The 17672-nt window shown below is 43.6% G+C and overlaps 1 protein-coding gene across 1 annotated transcript in view; it reads left to right on the top strand.

The window, feature by feature from the left end:
• Positions 1 to 13353, top strand: part of LOC308168050 (male-specific lethal 1 homolog) — a gene marked incomplete at its 5' end in the record, with an annotated part of 13734 nt that extends 381 nt beyond the window's left edge. The window contains 8 exons of the mRNA XM_080542526.1: positions 1 to 216; positions 6790 to 6986; positions 7622 to 7953; positions 9108 to 9181; positions 9757 to 9824; positions 10253 to 10377; positions 10884 to 10956; positions 12742 to 13353. The exon at positions 1 to 216 is cut by the window's left edge and continues 381 nt beyond it. Of these exons, the coding sequence (XP_080398652.1) occupies positions 1 to 216; positions 6790 to 6986; positions 7622 to 7953; positions 9108 to 9181; positions 9757 to 9824; positions 10253 to 10377; positions 10884 to 10956; positions 12742 to 12835 (1179 nt within the window). The 3' untranslated portion in view covers positions 12836 to 13353. The remainder of the gene's footprint in view (positions 217 to 6789; positions 6987 to 7621; positions 7954 to 9107; positions 9182 to 9756; positions 9825 to 10252; positions 10378 to 10883; positions 10957 to 12741) is intronic.
• Between the last annotated feature and the right edge of the window lie 4319 nt (positions 13354 to 17672).

The raw sequence follows: 17672 nt of genomic DNA, 5'->3' as shown, positions 1-17672 counted from the left end.
GGGGTGGTGTCCGGGGAGGTGCTCAGCACGGCGTCCATAGAGCTCAGCGCCGACAGCAGGTGGAGGAACGTCAGGAAGACCCCCGTCAGCCCCCACACCCAGGCCACCTGCCTCAGGCAGATCCTGCTGCTGCAGCTGGACCTCATAGAGCAGCAGCAGCAGCAGCTGCAGAACAAGGACAAGGAGATCGACGAGCTGAAGGCCGACAAGGACACGGTAGGGAGGGGGAGGGACGTGGGGGGGGGCAGGGGGATGTGGAGGGACGTGGGGGGATGAGGAGGGATGTGGGGGGATGTAGAGGGATGTGGAGGGACGTGGGGGGATGTGGAGGGATGTGGAGGGACGTGGAGGGATGTGGGGGGATGAGGGGGGATGTGGGGGGACGAAGGGGGATGTGGAGGGACGTGGGGGGATGAGGGGGGATGTGGAGGGATGTGGGCGGATGTGGGGGGACGAGGGGGGACGTGGGTGGATGTGGGTGGATGTGGAGGGACGTGGGGGATGAGAAAGTTATTTATTTTATAGTTTTTTGTTTTTTTTATATAATATTTTATTCAATTTGCACAACATAACAATCAGACAGCACAGGTATTGTCAAGTTACAAAAAAACAACAATGGTTAGCATACGTGGGTTGCATTAGTACACTGGACATACAGTATATGACATATCAAACACAACAGAATCACATCAAAGGTAAAGAGACTACAAAAGCAGAACAAATGACTATGATTTATTTGTGAAAACAAATCGCGGGCGCCCTTTCTGCAGTAGGTCAACTAAATCATCAGGAAGATAATCAAGAAAGGGCTGCCAAATACCGTAGAAAAAGTTGTCATTCCCCCTTAATGTAGCACTGAGGCGTTCCATAGGAAAGACCTTAAAAGTTTCTCTGTACCACTGTGTGACTGTGGGGGGTTTCTCCTCGATCCACTGGAATAGGATGCATCGCCTCGCCAGAAGTAGAAGTTTACTCATTAAAGTCATCCGTCCAGTGGAGAGAGGGAGTTGCCCCGTAGGTATATTCAGAATAAACAAGCCTGGTTCAGCCCCAACCGAAGTGTGGAATATTGAACTAAGTTCCTTAGCAATGTTTTCCCAGTATCTGGATATCAAGGGGCATTGCCAAATACAATGAAAATAAGTTCCTACATCCTTTTTGCATTTCACACAGATGGGAGAAATCTGGGGATTAATTTTGTTTAGGAAGTGGGGAGTGCGTTGTAGTCTGTGTAATATTCTGTACTGACTCTCTCTAAGCCTATTACAGGTGAATATTTTTTTAGCAGATTCAAAAGCATCTGACCACATGTCGGCATCAAGTTCAACCTCCAAATCTTTTTCCCATAGCTCTCTAGATCTGTTGATATTAATAGAGTTAGTAGAGTAAAGTTTTTCATTAAAAAAGGAAATGAATTTTTTGTTGTTAAAGGGAGTTGAGTTAAAGTTGAGAAGGAAGTTATCAATTGAGCTTTTCATTGGTTGGTCTGTTGGGAATGATAGATCAGATTTTACAAAATGTCTCACCTGAAGGAATGCAAAAAAGTGATTATGATGAGGCATTTCGTATTTACTCTGAAGTTGTGAGAATGACATGAAATTATCACCTTCGAATAAGTCAGCTTAGTTGCTTTGAGTGCCAGTCTTCAAATATACTCTTTCCTACACCAGGAGGGAAGGCTTTATTTTGAGATATAGGTTGTAGTGCTGATGAAAAACATCTCCGGCCAACATGTTTAGTAATATCACGCCATATCTTAAGTGTGTTATATATGATAGGATTGTCCTTGACCCCTGCTGGAAGGTCATTCATGTCAGTTGAGATAAGGCTGAGCAAAGAGTAGGGGGCACAACACCATGCATCTACGGGGTACTCTCCTTGATGAAGGAAATGCTTGAGCCAGCCTGAAATTATCCTGGCATGGCAAGCCCAATTATAATACACAATATTGGGAACGGCTTGACCCCCTTTTTCTATAGGCAATTGCAAGGTCCTCATTTTCAACCTAGATTTCTTTCCATGCCATATAAATCTTGAAAGAAACCTTTCAATATCCAAGATGGTTGTTCTATTGATCTTAAGCGGTAGAATTTGCATTGGGTATAATAGTCTAGGAAGCACATTCATCTTAGTCAGGCTAATTCTGCCCATCCATGATAGAGGGAGATCAAACCACCTGTCAAGGTCATTTTTGATTGATGTCAGGATTGGTGTAAAATTTAGTTTATTAGGGCTGGGTATCGCCACTGATTTCCCAAAATGATTCGATTCCGATTCACAGCTCCCGATTCGATTCGATTCACGATTCGATTCGATTCGATTCCGATTCGATTTAGTTACAATATCAATTTTCCTTGAATATGAAGAGATTCTCAGAACTAATGCTATAAATGGTTCAAGGAACCCTATAACATGTAGCATTGTTAAACATATCAATGTTTACATTAAGAATTGACTCCAAAGCAGTTACATGAATGTACTTCTTATTGGAACATAAATTAACATCATTGACCAACATTTTGCTAAATCAGACACTACAAAAAGTGCTTTTTAACGTGCTTTACTGCAGCCAGTGTAAATAAAGGGGCTACAAACATAGCCTATCGGTAAACAAGACATCACATATCCCTCAGGACTGTCTCAAATAGCTTATTTGCATAATATATATATAAATATACTGTATACAAAATAAAAATGTGCAAAACTCAAACAAAAATAGTGCAATAGATGAGGGTATTTTGGGGAACAAAAAAACACATTGTAAACCATAATGTCCATGAAACTAAAGCCCTTCATTACTGCTTTCTCACTTTTTGGAGATTGGAAGATTTTATTCAGGAATAAACATACGTAATTGGAAAATCAATGATTATTGTAGTATACAGTAACAATACGTTAGTGGAAACACCACAAATCTACGGAACCACTTATTGAGGCATCACCCTGACGTGAAACATGGAAAAGAGGATCCGAAACAAGCCTCGCTGATAAAGTGGCAAGTGATTGTCAGGTACGAGTCCATTGCTCTGGATGTCCAGCTGTCACACGTTATGGCAACTCTCTCTGCTGGCTGGAGTGACGTTGCGATGTCACGTTTCACTTGCGCGGACATGTCTGGGACTATCACTTCACTCAACTGTTTGCGTGTCGGTTACACGTAGCGTGGTTCTAGTACACTGACGACACTGACGACGCTGTAGTAATTTGTTGGGCACGCGGAGAATTTGATTGTAATTTGCAACCAAACGTCTTTATCAGCGAGGCTTGTTTCGGATCCGCTTTTCCATGTTTCACGTCAGGGTGATGCCTCAATAAGTGGTTCCGTAGATTTGTGGTGTTTCCACTAAATTTAACCTCCACTGCGCACAGCTTGCATATGGCTTTGCTTTTGTCCTGCTCATCTCTATCGTCATAATTTTTACATCCAAAATGCACCCAGACATCTGCCTTTAAGCCTGGTCGTTGCGTGAGATATGATAAATTCTTGTAGCGCGAGATCTGGCCACGAGATCTCGTTGCGGGTTGAAGCTGCAAGCAGAAGAAAAAAAAAACATGAAAGATCGATCTCGGGATTTATGAATCAATAATCGCTCATTCAATGAAGATCGATTCAGAATCGGGAAATCGATTTTTTGAACCCAGCCCTATAGTTTATACAAATCGTCAATGTTCGCTGATACTCTAATGCCCAGGTAAGTAAAGCCTGAAGTTGACCACATGAAAGGGAAATTGACAAGAGCCGTCCGGTCCCCAAAGTCACCTAATGGCAGGGCCTCAGATTTGTCATAATTAATTTTGTACCCTGAAAATTGACAGAATTTATTAATTATTGATAATAAAACAGGTATTGAGCACTCTGGGTCGGTAATAAACAGTAATACATCATCAGCATAGAGCGAAATCCTGTATTCAGTGTCTCCTAATACGACACCTGACAGTCCCTGATGGTTCCTAATAGCCTCTGCAAGGGGTTCGAGCGCTAACGCAAATAATAGAGTCGACATAGGACAGCCCTGACGCGTGCCCCTACTCAAGGGGAAAATGTCAGACGCTGAACCATTTACCATGACCCTCGCAGCCGGCGATTTGTATATAAGTTTAACCCAGTCAGTAAAACCAGAGCCCAATCCAAACCTGTCGAGGACATCAAACAGATACCCCCACTCCACTCGATCGAACGCTTTCTCAGCATCCAATGAAATAGCAAGGACCCTTTTCTTTGTACTTTGTGAGAATTGTATTACATTAAGGAGCCGTCGAACGTTGGAGTAGGAATATCTGTTCTTGATAAATCCTGTCTGATCCGGTTTAATTAGAATGGGCAGTACCTCCTCCAATCATCTTGCAAGGAGTTTAGATAGTAATCTACCATCAACCCCGAGTAAACTTATTGGTCTGTACGAAGCACAGTTATCAGGGGGCTTATCCTTCTTCAAAATCAGGGAAATATGGGCCAGATTTAAAGTCGGCGGAAGTGTGCCTCTCTCTGTCTGAAGACTCGATGAACATATTGGTTAGAGGTTTCACCACCAGCTTAGCCATTTTTTAATAAAATTCGGGCCCGAACCCATCGGGACCCGGGGCTTTCCCACTCTGTAGAGCTTGAATGGTCTCTAAAGGGCTCTGCACACAGCGTGCGATTTCTGTTGCGCGTCAACATTCCATTTTGAAGTTTGAATGGAAGTCTATGAGAACATCGCATTTCAACACACACGGCCCCGATTTTAATCGCACGGCGAAAATTCGATTCCATTCATTTTGAATGGGACAAAGCACACGGCGTGCGAGTTTTGTCGCACTGTCAAATTTGTGCTTTTTCCCATTCAAAATGAATGGAATCAAATTTTCGCCGTGCGATTAAAATCGGGGCCGTGTGTGTTGAAATGCGATGTTCTCATAGACTTCCATTCAAACTTCAAAATGGAATGTTGACGCGCAACAGAAATCGCACGCTGTGTGCAGAGCCCTTAAGACTTCCTGTTCTGTAGTTGGTCTACACAAGTCGTTTCTGTGTTCTTCAGATAATGTAGGAAGATGTATCCCATCTAAAAACGTTTTTCTTAACATTGAAGTATTTTGCCATTCAGATGAGTATAGTCCTTGATAGAAGTCCTTCATTATTTTACTAATAATTTTGGTTTCAAACTGTTGTATGCCCATGCTATCTCTGAGAGATGGTATTGCATGAGGCCCTGTCCGGCCTTTGGCCAGTCGAGCAAGGAGCCTGCCGGGTTTGTTACCAGATTCAAATAATCTATGCCTGGCGAAAAACATTGCCGATTCTGCTTTTTGAGTTAGCAATTGGTCTAGGGCGGATCGAGCCGCCTCTAGCTTTTTTAACACAGCTGTGGAGGAGGAGGTTTTAAACTCTCTATCCATGGTTTTAATCTGTTGCTCAAGCTCCAGTTGACTTGCCATTGATGCTTTTTTAAATGCTGCTGTATAGGATATTATGGCCCCCCTCAAGAATGCCTTACCCGTTTCCCATAGTGTAGAAGCAGAAATATCAGGTGTGTCATTCGTGGAAATAAAGAGTTCCCACTGTGTTTCTAAGTATGTTAAAAATGTGGGATTGCTAAGAATAGACGGGTTCAAACGCCAGTGTCTAGATAGGGGGTCATAGTAGGGTGGTAGGAATTCAATAGTAACTGAGGAATGGTCTGAAATAGCGCACGTGTTGATAGAACAGGCCTTGGTTCTGTCTAAAATTAATCGTGATACAAAAATATAATCAATTCTCGAGAAAGAATGATGAGGGTGAGAGAAAAATGTAAAGTCCTGACCGCCAGTCAAGAGTGAGTGAGTACACTGGTCTACTTGCACTGGTACCATTGCTTACTGCATGTAGTCGTCTTTGTAGTGGTTTGGGGGAATACTACAGTTTTTCATATGACTGTACAGCACAGTATATAAGACGAGTATATAAGGCAAGTCTTTTTGTGCTGGTGGGTGTGGTCCGACCGATTGGGGTGGGCCTGTCTGGGCCAAAAATGCCAGGGCCTAATTTTTGTCCCAGTCCAGCCCTGGTGCCAGGGCTCGTTCCTATTCCAAGCACAGTGGGCAGCCAGGATTCAAAGAATTGTATAGGAAGTTTTCCCTCCGAGCCCTCTTTCAGATTGAGGACACGAATATTGTCACGCCTGCTCCGGTTCTCCATATCATCCATGCCATCTGTCATCACCTTAATTTTCTTTTCTGCTTCGGCGAGTCTTGCTTGTAAACCGCTCACTGTGTCTTCCACGTCCGACACTCGTTGTTCTGCCTCGGTCATGCGTGTGGACTGGGCTTCTATGGTTGTGGAAATTCTGTCCAGAACTCCCGAGATCTTAGATAGCTTCTCTTCCACAATGTCACTGAAGTTTTGAGTTAGCTCGCGAATCAATGCTTTGGTGTCTGTAGCTAGCGGAGGTTCGTAGTTTTTCAACGGAGAGTTAATGTCTGCTGTTTGGCTAGCAACCTGGGTATGGCTAGTTGCCTGCGCACATTTCTTTGGCTGAATTTTCGTTTCTTTCGACATAGTTTGTCAGAGATGGACACTTCTTTCTTGTCGACAGTTAACACAACACTGTATTAGTAAAAAATAAGTTGAAATATGTGCATAAAATTGCTAATAATATAAGTATAAATGTGTGAGAGAGGGAGCTCGGCGAAAACACGCCTTTCAGTAAGCCATCGTCACGTGACCCTTCATTTATTTTATAGTTATTATTATTTTTATTTTTTAATGTATATTAATTTATACTTTATTAAGTTTAAAAACACAACGGCGTGTTTGTTGACCGTCCACAGTTGCTGGCGCGCATCGAGCGCATGGAGCGCAGGCTGCAGCTGACCAGGAAGGACCCCCGAGACAAGCGTCTGTTCCAGCCCCTGGAGACCTGGGCCCCCGACAAGGACGACCCCTGGGACCTGGAGGACGAGGACGCCCCCCCCCCCACCCCCAGGACTTTCGGCTGCAGCCGGGGGGGCAAGGGAGGCCTCAAGAGGTAAACAAACTCCAAAGGCTGCCCCCTGCTGGTGACACCGGGAACAAGTTGGCAGCCGATTTAATGTTCCCACTTTTATTCTGAAATATGGAAATGAATTTCAGCGTAGATGAAAAAATCAACGACACACTCGCTAGTCAAGCCAAAACGTGAATGTGTGTGTGAACGGGTGAATGAGAGGCCGTTGTAAAGCACTTTGGAAAATAGGCGTTATATAAGTGCAGTCCAATTATTTATATGACAGGGTTAGGGTTTGCGTTAGGCCCTAATCATTCAGCTCTCTACTCCTCTCTTCCTCTCCTCTCCTCTCTTCCTTTCCTCACCTCCTCTCCTCTCCTCTCCTCTCCTCTCCTCTCCTTTCCTCCTCACCTCACCTCCTCCCCTCCCCTCCTCTCCTCTCCTCTTCTCCTCTACTCCTCTCCTCACCGCCTCTACTCCTCTCCTCCCCTCACCTCCTCTCCTCTCCTCTACTCCTCTCCTCACCTCCTCTCCTCTCCTCTCCTCTTCTCCTCTACTCCTCTCCTCACCGCCTCTCCTCTTCTCCTCTACTCCTCTCCTCACCTCCTCTCCTCTCCTCTACTCCTCTCCTCACCTCCTCTCCTCTCCTCACCTCCTCTCCTCCCGTCCCCTTGCAGGAAGTTCTGCGTCCTCGACTCCAAGGTTCAGAAGTCGGGGGGGCGGGGCAAAGGCCCCAAGTTCACCCCCCTGAAGACGGAGTGTCGAGGCGGCCAGCGGGAGCTGCGGAGCAAAGAGACCCCGGAGAAGATGGGCTTCGGCCCCCGGTTCGGCCTGGAGAGGGACGCCACGCTACCCCCTGGCTGCAAGGAGGAGTGTGAGCTGACGGCCCAGATGGAGGACCTGCCCTTCATGTCCACCACGGAGATGTACCTGTGTTGCTGGCACCAGACCCCCTCCTCCCCCCTCCTGTGTGACCACCCGTCCCCCAAGGCAGAGGAGGCGCTGCCCAGTGAGTGGACCCACCAGAACATGCCGAGTGTTGGTCGTGTTGAGCTGTGTAGTTTGTAGTTTGTCTCAAAACGTTCAGATGGGGGCGCTTGGTGGCGTAACGCACTAAGCGTCGACCATGTAACCGCAGGGTTCCCGGTTCGATTCCGGCTGTGGACATGTCCTGCATGTCATCCCTCTCTCTCTCTCTCTCTCTCTCTCTCTCTCTCTCTCTCTCTCTCTCTCTCTCTCTCTCTCTCCAATCCTTCCGGTCAAATCTCAACTGTCTCTATCACAATAAAAAGAATAATATGAGTGGGACTGCCCCACAAAGAAAAGAAAAAAACAACATACGGTAATAACTTAGTTTTAGAATCCATATATCAAGTGTCAAGTCTGTTTTTCCTGTACGTACTGTATTAGATAAATAATTATAATAATAACTTTTATTTGTATAGCACTTTTCCTGCAAACGTTGCAGCTCAAAGTGCTTTAATCATTATATAATCATCATTGAATTATTTAGTAATTTAAAGGCAATATTAAAAAGATGGGTTTTTAGTCTCAACTTGAAAAAATTGGTGAGTTGATCAAAGACGTCATAGTGTTACTATAACACAGGTGATGACATCATAGTCTTACTATAACATAGGTGATGACATCGTAGTCTCACTATAACACAGGTGATGACATCATAGTCTCACTATAAGACAGGTGATGACATCATAGTGTTACTATAACACAGGTGATGACATCATAGTCTCACTATAACACAGGTGATGACATCATAGTCTCACTATAACACAGGTGATGACATCATAGTGTTACTATAACACAGGTGATGACATCATAGTGTTACTATAACAGGTGATGACATCATAGTGTTACTATAACACAGGTGATGACATCATAGTGGTACTATAACAGGTGATGACATCATAGTGTTACTATAACACAGGTGATGACATCATAGTCTCACTATAACACAGGTGATGACATCATATGGTGTTACTATAACACAGGTGATGACATCATAGTGTTACTATAACACAGGTGATGACATCATAGTGTTACTATAACACAGGTGATGACATCATAGTGTTACTATAACAGGTGATGACATCATAGTGTTACTATAACAGGTGATGAGGATGTATGTTGTGTTTCACATCTCAGATCTGGCCGTTCCATCATGGAGAGATAAGAGCGTAGAGCCGCTGGAGGAGGACGCGTGTGGTGACATCCCTGAGGTGAGAGAGGGGTGGGGGTATGGGGGGGGGGTATGCTAGCAAAAGGTCTTTCAGATATTCTGGTGCTGTGCCACTGAGAGCTTTATAAACAAGCAGAGGGATCTTGAAATCTATTCTGAACTTAACAGGAAGCCAGTGTAGAGTCTCTAAAATAGGAGTTATATGAGCTCTTCTGCTTGTTTTGGTTAAAACTCTCGCTGCTGCATTTTGGATTAATTGCAGCTGGCCAAACAAAAGCTTTCATTAACACTTCTGCATCAGCTTGCCGGAGAAAATGTCTCACTTTTTGCAATATTCCGTAGATGATAGAAAGCATGTCAGTACAGTAGAGGAGGCAGCTTGTGGTGACGTCCCTGAGGTGAGAGAGAGGAGGGGTCAAAGTTCACAGACTAAAGTGGTTAGCCAGACCTGGGTTCAAATTGTATTTGAAATCACTTACTCTGTGCTCGCAGGCAGGCTCAAAGTATTTGAAACTAATCTTAATGGATAGAACTTTTCTCAACACATTATGTTCTTAAACCACGTCACATCTAACCTGTGTGTTGACGTGTCGTTCTCCCCAGACGTTAGAGCAGACGTTAGAGGACAGTGTGTTTCTGAAGCGTCATGCAAAGTTGGAGCTGGATGAGAAGAGGAGGAAGAGGTGAGAAAGGAGGTTTTCTCGCGTCTTCTCCACACCAGTCAACTTATTCTCAATAATGAAACCTTCTCACTCCACCTCAGCATCGCCCTCCCAGTGACGGTCACTCTTTCTAGTTTTTGAGAACTTTGCGCTGTCTCTCTCTCTTTCTCCCTCCTTCTTCTCCTCCCTCCACCCTCCATCATCTGCCCTTCCCTCTTGTCTCTCTTTCTCTCTCTCTCTCTTTCTCTCTCTCTCTCTCTTTCTCTCTCTCTCTGTCTCTCTTTCTCTCTCTCTCTGTCTCTCTCTTTCTCTTTCTCTCTCTCTCTCTCTCTCTCTCTCTGATTCTCTTTCGCTCTCCCTCTCTCTGTCTCTCTCTCCTCCCTCCTCCCTCTACCTCCCCCTCCTCCCTCCCCCTCCTCCCTCCCCCCTCCTCTCCCTCCTCCCTCCAGGTGGGACATCCAGCGTGTCCGGGAGCAGCGGATGTTCCAGCGTCTGCAGCAACGGATGGACAAGAAGAAGGGCATCCAGGAGGCGGAGCCTGAGGTCACGTCCTTCTACCCCGACACTGAGGACGGTACGCACCTGGGTTTACCTGTGTTTATCTGTGTGTTTACCTGTGTTTACCTGTGTGTTTACCTGGGTTTACCTGTGTGTTTACCTGGGTTTACCTGTGTGTTTACCTGGGTTTACCTGTGTGTTTACCTGGGTTTACCTGTGTGTTTACCTGTGTACTTACCAGTGTTTACCTGTGTACTTACCTGTGTTTACCTGTGTACTTACCTGTGTTTACCTGTGTACTTACCTGTGTTTACCTGTGTACTTACCTGTGTTTACGTGTGTACTTACCTGTGTTTACCTGTGTACTTACCTGTGTTTACCTGTGTTTACCTGTGTACTTACCTGTGTTTACCTGTGTTTACCTGTGTCTACCTGTGTTTAATTTCAACTTAACTTTATTCATCCACGAGTGGAAATCACGATGCCATCGTGGTTCAGTTTGAAAGGTTTTAGAAGCAGCATTCTCTCTGTGTAGGCGTTCAGCTAAGGCTTCTCTCTCTACGCTCTCTCTCCTTCCTCCAGTTGAGTCCATCATCATCACCCCTTTACTACCTGTGGTGGCGTTCGGCCGGCCGTTGCCGAAGCTCACGCAACAGTAAGTGTTTTTGTTTCTAACTCCCTCTTCCCCTCTCCCTCTCCCTCCCCCTCTCCCTCTCCCTCAATATGGAGCTCTCCCTCTCCCTCTCCCTCCTCCTCAATATGTAGCTCTCCCTCTCCCTCCCCCTCTTCCTCCTCCTTAATATGTATCTCTCCCCCTCCCTCTCCCTCTTCCTCCTCCTCAATATGTAGCTCTCCCTCCCTCTCCCTCTCCCCCTCCCTCTCCCTCTCCCTCTCCCTCTCCCTCTCCCTCCTCCTCAATAAGCAGGAGTGATCTCTGTCACACATCCCAGCACCCTTCTCCAGACATACATTCTTTCCCAGTGCGTACAGACATTTTCTTCATCATTCATTGTACAAAGCTAGGTCTAGTGGTTGAGAAGTAGCAGGGTTGAACGCAGAAATGTCTTTTTTATTTTTCTATTTTCTCTTTTTTTCTTTCTACTTCTTCTATTGGTTCTCTTGAAGGAAGAGGCTAGGATTTGTTAGGCTTGCTCTTGCTCCTTTCCCCAGAGACTTAGGAGAGTAGTCGGGTGTGTGTTTTCTTCTTATTTATGAGTCTAGTGTGTGTCCTCCTAGCTTGAGTTCATCCATTCCTGTGCATAATCTATTTTTCAAGATGGTACCATGGTGCAGGTGACGGGGCAGGGAGAGTTTCACAGAAAGACCTTTCATCAAAATGCAAGTATTTACTCCTCACCTAAGTATGTGTTTTACATTCTAAACATTAAAATAGTTGAAATTCCACCGCTCATCCCTAATCAGATGTGGCTGCGGTGCTGGAGCTGAAGAGTATCAGATGGGATAAAAAGAAGCATCCGCACACTCCAAAACTGTGCCAAAAAAATCGATGTTTTTCATTTCGCAAGCTTTCGGTTGTTCATAGACCTTCTTCAGGCACCGAAACGACCGAAAGCTTCGCGAAATAGAAAACGTTTTTTTTTGTGTGCAGATGCTTCTTTTCACATTCTAAACATTAAGAAACAAGACGCTGAAAAGTAGCATTTCCCATGATCCTCCTGTCCTCTGGTGGGACAGGACCCCCCAATGAAAGGGACATACCGGTATGCCCTCAAGACCTTAGAGAAGAGGACTGAGTTGAAAAAGAGGTGTTGAAAACTAGTTGAATCAATTTCAGCACGAGTGCACCCGAGTTAACTAGTCATGTCTAGTCATTTTGGTTGGAGGCTAAACTGCATTTCGTTGTATAGTACTTGTACTCTGCGACGACAATAAAGTTGAATCTAATCTAAACTGATCTTCAAGGTGACTGGTTGAATCTGGTGTACTGGTAGTGATGAGTTTATTAATTAACTAACATGTGGAATGGCAGCCTGGGCGTTCCTATGGTTACGCACAGTGAGTTCTAGAACTATTTCACTCCCAACAATCGGCTCACCTCATATGACTGTTTCTATATAAGATTTGTGACTTATAAGGTAACTTATAAGGTATACATTTATCAGAAATCTTATGTATATTATATATATATAATGATATAATGTATTATATCACCTAAGCCTGGTGATGGTCTTTGAAACCAAAACATTGCTGCTACTCTGAACTAAAAAATACAGTACTTCCATTTGAAATGTAGTCAAATCTGCCCCCTGCTCTTCTGCTGATGTTGGTGACCTCTGGTGACCAGATGCTTTTCAGGTTGTTGGACGAGGGGCGTCGGCCTCCTCCTGCCTCCTGACGTGGTTGAGCTTGTTGTCTCTCTCCCTGGTCGTCCTCCTCCCTCTCCTGACCCCCCCCGGCCTGCTGTGTGTCTCTCCTGCAGGAGCTTCCAGCTGCCCTGGATGGACGACCGGGGACGCAGTCGAGGTGCCGAGGTGCCCAAGAAACACACCCCCCACCGGACCTGCCGCAAGTGACCACAGCACCCCCGCGGTGTGTCCACACCTCGCGTGGACGAGAGAAAGAAAGAACGAAACAAGAGACAGAGATAGAGAGAGAGAGATGATGATCCACTCCAACCCTCCCTCCCTACCCTCCCCACGGTCACCCTTCACCTCTGGGATAAGGTCAGGGGGTCACTGGTGTTACCTGCGGTAAAGCAACACTATCACTCCAGGGCAGAGTGAGCTACTGTTCTCCCGCAGACACCGCTCCCTACGCCAGACGGCCTTCTAGAAGAGCTGCCGGAGCAAGGCTCGGACGGGAAGGGTGGCCACGGAACCTTCTAGCCATGGCCGATACGGCGCCCTCCGCTATACCGCTGAAGACGGAAGAAAAGCTGCATCTCTGCAGGAAGTAGTCGCCCCCGGTCCTCACTGACATCTATGTAAATAATACGTCAACTCAAAAACGTAGAGGTTTCATAGTATGTTGTATAGTTCTGGGTTTTGTAAACAACACAACAATAGCATGCTCTGTGATGCATCGTTTGGGGAGCACAAAATAATTCTGAGAATTTGTTTTGCAATCGGTTGCAAGCTAGTTAATCCTGAACTGCAGCGTCTGAATAACTGAAATGTGTAATTGGTAACACCGTTCAGCTTTTTGATTATTACTACTACGTTATGACATAGTTGTCTGTCACCTGGCATAGTAACCTGGGAGCTGTAATCTAAATGGTAAGAGAAGTGGTGAAGGAAGGGCAGTGTTTGTACAGTATGCACCTAATCGCTAGTTTACTCTAAACACTGGGAGCTCCATTGGCATTTATTGACATGCACTCTGTTGATGTGTTCTGACTAGGTTTAAACCTCCAAATCTGACTGTCTGTGTTTTGTATTTACTGTATACTATTCCTTGTGTGGACACCCCGCGTAAAGCTTTACGTTCTTTTTTTTATTTTTTTTATTTTTTTTAATCAATGTGCACTAAAGTGTGGATATAAGTTGTTTGATCCTCACTCTCTCTGCATGTGCTTTTATCACAACTGCAATGCTAAGCAGATATAAGGTCATGAGTCTGTTCTTATGCTGGAGTGTTTGGTATTCTCTGCACAGTCCAAACTTTGTGTTTGAAAAAGTTGTCAGGTGTTGATGGGTCATGTTGGTACCCAGACGGGCTGTGTAAATGATGGAGGTTCCTGTGGTTCCTATCCTATGTTCCTTATACTTGTTTTTCATTGTTTTGATTGAGTGTGCATGGTCTTTTTTTTGAGTTGACAAATCTGCTCCTATGGATATGGACAGTCAGCACGGCGGAGCTTTAAATGAAACATCTTCTTTTCTCTGCTAAAAACATCTGGGTTTGGACTTTTTTCTTTTCTTTTTTCTTGAAAGCATGACTTTGGCTGCTGCGTTCAGAATAAGCACTGCTCTGTTCAGACGTTCTGACGGGCCTTCTCCTCTCTCAAGGTGTTCTGAGACACTTAGGGCTGGTTTCCACAACGCAGATTAACACTCGTCCTAGATTAAAATCTATCTTTAATGGAGATGTTCTTCTTATTTCTATTGAGAATCGTTAGCCTCGTAGCATAATCGCCTACGTCGTGCTTTCACTTGTGGTCAGCCGAGCCATCTTTGTATGTAGTGTCAAAAATGCCTATGTCAAAGAGATGACTTGGGCAGATAGTGATTTTGGAATGTAACAAGCATTCTGATAGGCTGACGGCATAGGCAATAATGCCCAGTGAATCAGCAGCGTTAGGAGAGTAGAGTTAAGCAGATATCTCAATTTGGCCAAAATATGACTTTATTGGCAATTATGCTATGAGGCTAACGATATGTTATTTAGTCCAGGACTGGGTCTGTGTCCAGGGAAACCGGCCCCATAGACTTTTAAAGACTTTGTTTAATTCTTGACTTTCGTTTTGTGTTTTCGGGCCTTAGAAATAGGCTCAGATCCAGTATATGACTACTGAGGTGTATACTGGTTGGTCTCAGAGGGGGTGAACAGCACCTCAGCCTGCTGTAAAGTGTTAGAGGGCGGAGTTCAGGACAGATTGTTTTTTTTATCTGCACTAGAGTTTAGTCTAATCAGCTAATCAACTCTTTAATATGACGACATGGTCTTTTTTCCTTGTCATATCTGCTCTCTTTCACAACGCAGGCAGCTCCTGTGGTTGTGTTTCTGTCATGTCATCGCATCACTGTTTGACTCTTGTGGCACATTGGCTGTCTTTACAACAAAACAGACCACAGACAACATACGGGCTGGTTTTGGAAAATTAAATTGGTCTTCTGTACATAGCTTTGAAAGAAACAAATGTTGTACATAATGGAAAAAAACATGGCTGTTATTTTTTTATTATTTAATGTTCCAAGTTGTTGAGTACATTCAATATTATTCAATGATAATGATGATGAATGTATGTTGACATCAATAATTGACAGATCTTTTGTTTTGGAATAAAATAAGAAAACGTATCCAACTACTGATTTGCGTCTTCCCTTCATTTATGGATTGATATGCTCTGAAAAGGGTGTTGGTTTCAGATTGGTTATTTTATGAAGTGTCTGCTTTGCACTTTGACACGTGGGTTTTAAAGCCTAGGATTGGTGGGGGCTGGGGCTCTACCTCCAGCACCAACCCAACGCTATGGAGGGGAGGGAACCATGGCTGTGGCTCAGAGGGGAGAGGCTGGCGTCTCATGATTGCATGGGTGGCAGATCGGCAGTTGGGAACCTCTGCTGGCCACATGTGGAGGTGTCCTTGGGGATAGATGTAGGGCAGCAAACAGCTCAAGGAAAAGGATTAATAATTTGATATAGAAGAGAGGAATGGAAGCCAAACTTAATTCTTGTTTCAAATCCCAAACCCATTGCCCTTATCCCTAAATTTGGATTCAGTATGGGCATATAAGTCAATGCGAAGAGGTATAGTATTCATATTGAATACATCAGAATCAGAATTACTTTTATTACATCCAATGTATGGCTACACAAGAGTCAAATTCTTCGGCTCAGGTTCTTCGACGTTGGCATTGCAGCAGGATACAAAATCAACAATAATATAATAAAGTTAACATAAGTAAAGTAAGTAAGTAATAATAAAGTAGAATAAGGTAATAAAGTGATAAAGTAGTATATCATGTATAATGTATGAGAATATCTGTATTATTCTTTCATGGTCTCCTCCTATGGACTTTGACTGCCTTACATATTTGGGGTGCGTTCGTAAGTTTATGTAGTTGGAGGCACCTCAATCTTGCTCCCATTGTAGTGTGAGTGCTTTGTTCAGAGTCTGTTCTCTGAGATGTGCGGTCAGAAAACTTGCTCTCCGCCATCTAACCGACAGACAAACATTGCAATCACCTACTTACCGGTAGGTAAGTCACACACAGTCATATGTGACCAATCTCAATATCCTTTAGAGTACACAATCAAAAGGTAAACAAACACATTTCATATTAATATATTCTTACATATCTTACTCAATGATATTTGGTCTTTTCTTTGATACTAACCTCTGAACTAAATCTGTTATTAAAGAAATAAATACAGTATAGCATGTCATGTTTATTTGCGTCCATGACATTTTATTAAAATATTGTTCACTTATTGTAAATCTTCCACACTATGCACTTTGGGTGCATAATGGTCATTTGTTCGAATGTTAATTTACATTCATGGTACATTCCTTCTCAAAGGAAATATCTTGCAAATTCCCTCAGCCACTGTTTCACCCACATAATAACCCTAGACTATTGTATTTATTTTACAAGCACAACAATGCAAACAAACAATTAGATACATTATGTTCAACATAAATGTTGTTGTCTGCCAATCGTTGCATTTTAGAGTGCTGCATGAATTTGAGAAGGATTATATTTTCCCAGTCTCATCTAGCTGTCAAATCTAAATGATCATGTGAAATGTTGATTTATTTCCCCCACTTAGATTTGAGTCCCTTTTTAAAGAACTTACTGAAAGGTAATCAACCCTATGTCAAGGGAACATAACATGATATTTCACTGCAATTTCAATTTCCCAAATGGACCCCTGCTGATGCATTATTGGATCTGTGTTAAGCTCAAAATCAAAACTAACTCTATGTTACATTACAGTAATTGTCTAGGTAGGACATAAGCATTTTCAGTTTGGAACAAGGGCAACTGAAGTTGACTGTTAAAATCGCAACAAAAATAATGTTATAGCCATAACATGTATAACCACAAGATGTCCCCAAAGATCACGTGATTTGAAGCCCTATTTTATGCTGCAGAGAGTGCCATCCATCAGTGACGCCATCTGACTGATTGGAGTTCAAAAACAATACATGGGGCATGACTCGCATGAGACATGACATGATACATAATAATAATAATAATAATAATAATAATAATAATAATGATAATAATAATTATAATAATTATAATAATTACTTAATTTCGAAGAAAAACAAATAGGTAGATTGATCCAATCAAAACAGAAGTTTACTTTTGAAAATCCAATTCATGGTCCAATGGTAAAAGAGAAAATATTGATTGATGGGACTGAAAAATGTATTTGTACGAAATATAGCCAATTGGGTTAAAAGGGGGCGGGTTCTTTGACGCACCTGTATATATACGTGTGAGCAGCCGTTATTCATGTGACATATTTGGTCGTTATTCATCGCGAGTAACAAAGCCAGTGAAACAGGATTGTGTAAATGAGCTAGCTAGCAACAGAAGATTAGAAGCATTATTCACTAACTAAAAAAACTTATTTCTGTCATACACAGTAACTACTTTGAATCCTCATCAATATGGTAAGTTTTACTAGCTAGCTAAGGAGTACATTGTCTTGTGGTTTTCAAAGTAGGTAAGCTAGCTAT

Source organism: Nansenia antarctica (assembly GCF_963989245.1).
Source record: "Nansenia antarctica genome assembly, chromosome: 11".
In the NCBI taxonomy this organism is placed as follows: Eukaryota; Metazoa; Chordata; class Actinopteri; order Argentiniformes; family Microstomatidae; genus Nansenia; species Nansenia antarctica.
The sequence above is the reverse complement of the archived record's forward strand: the minus strand, read 5'-3'. Positions and strand labels throughout refer to the sequence as shown.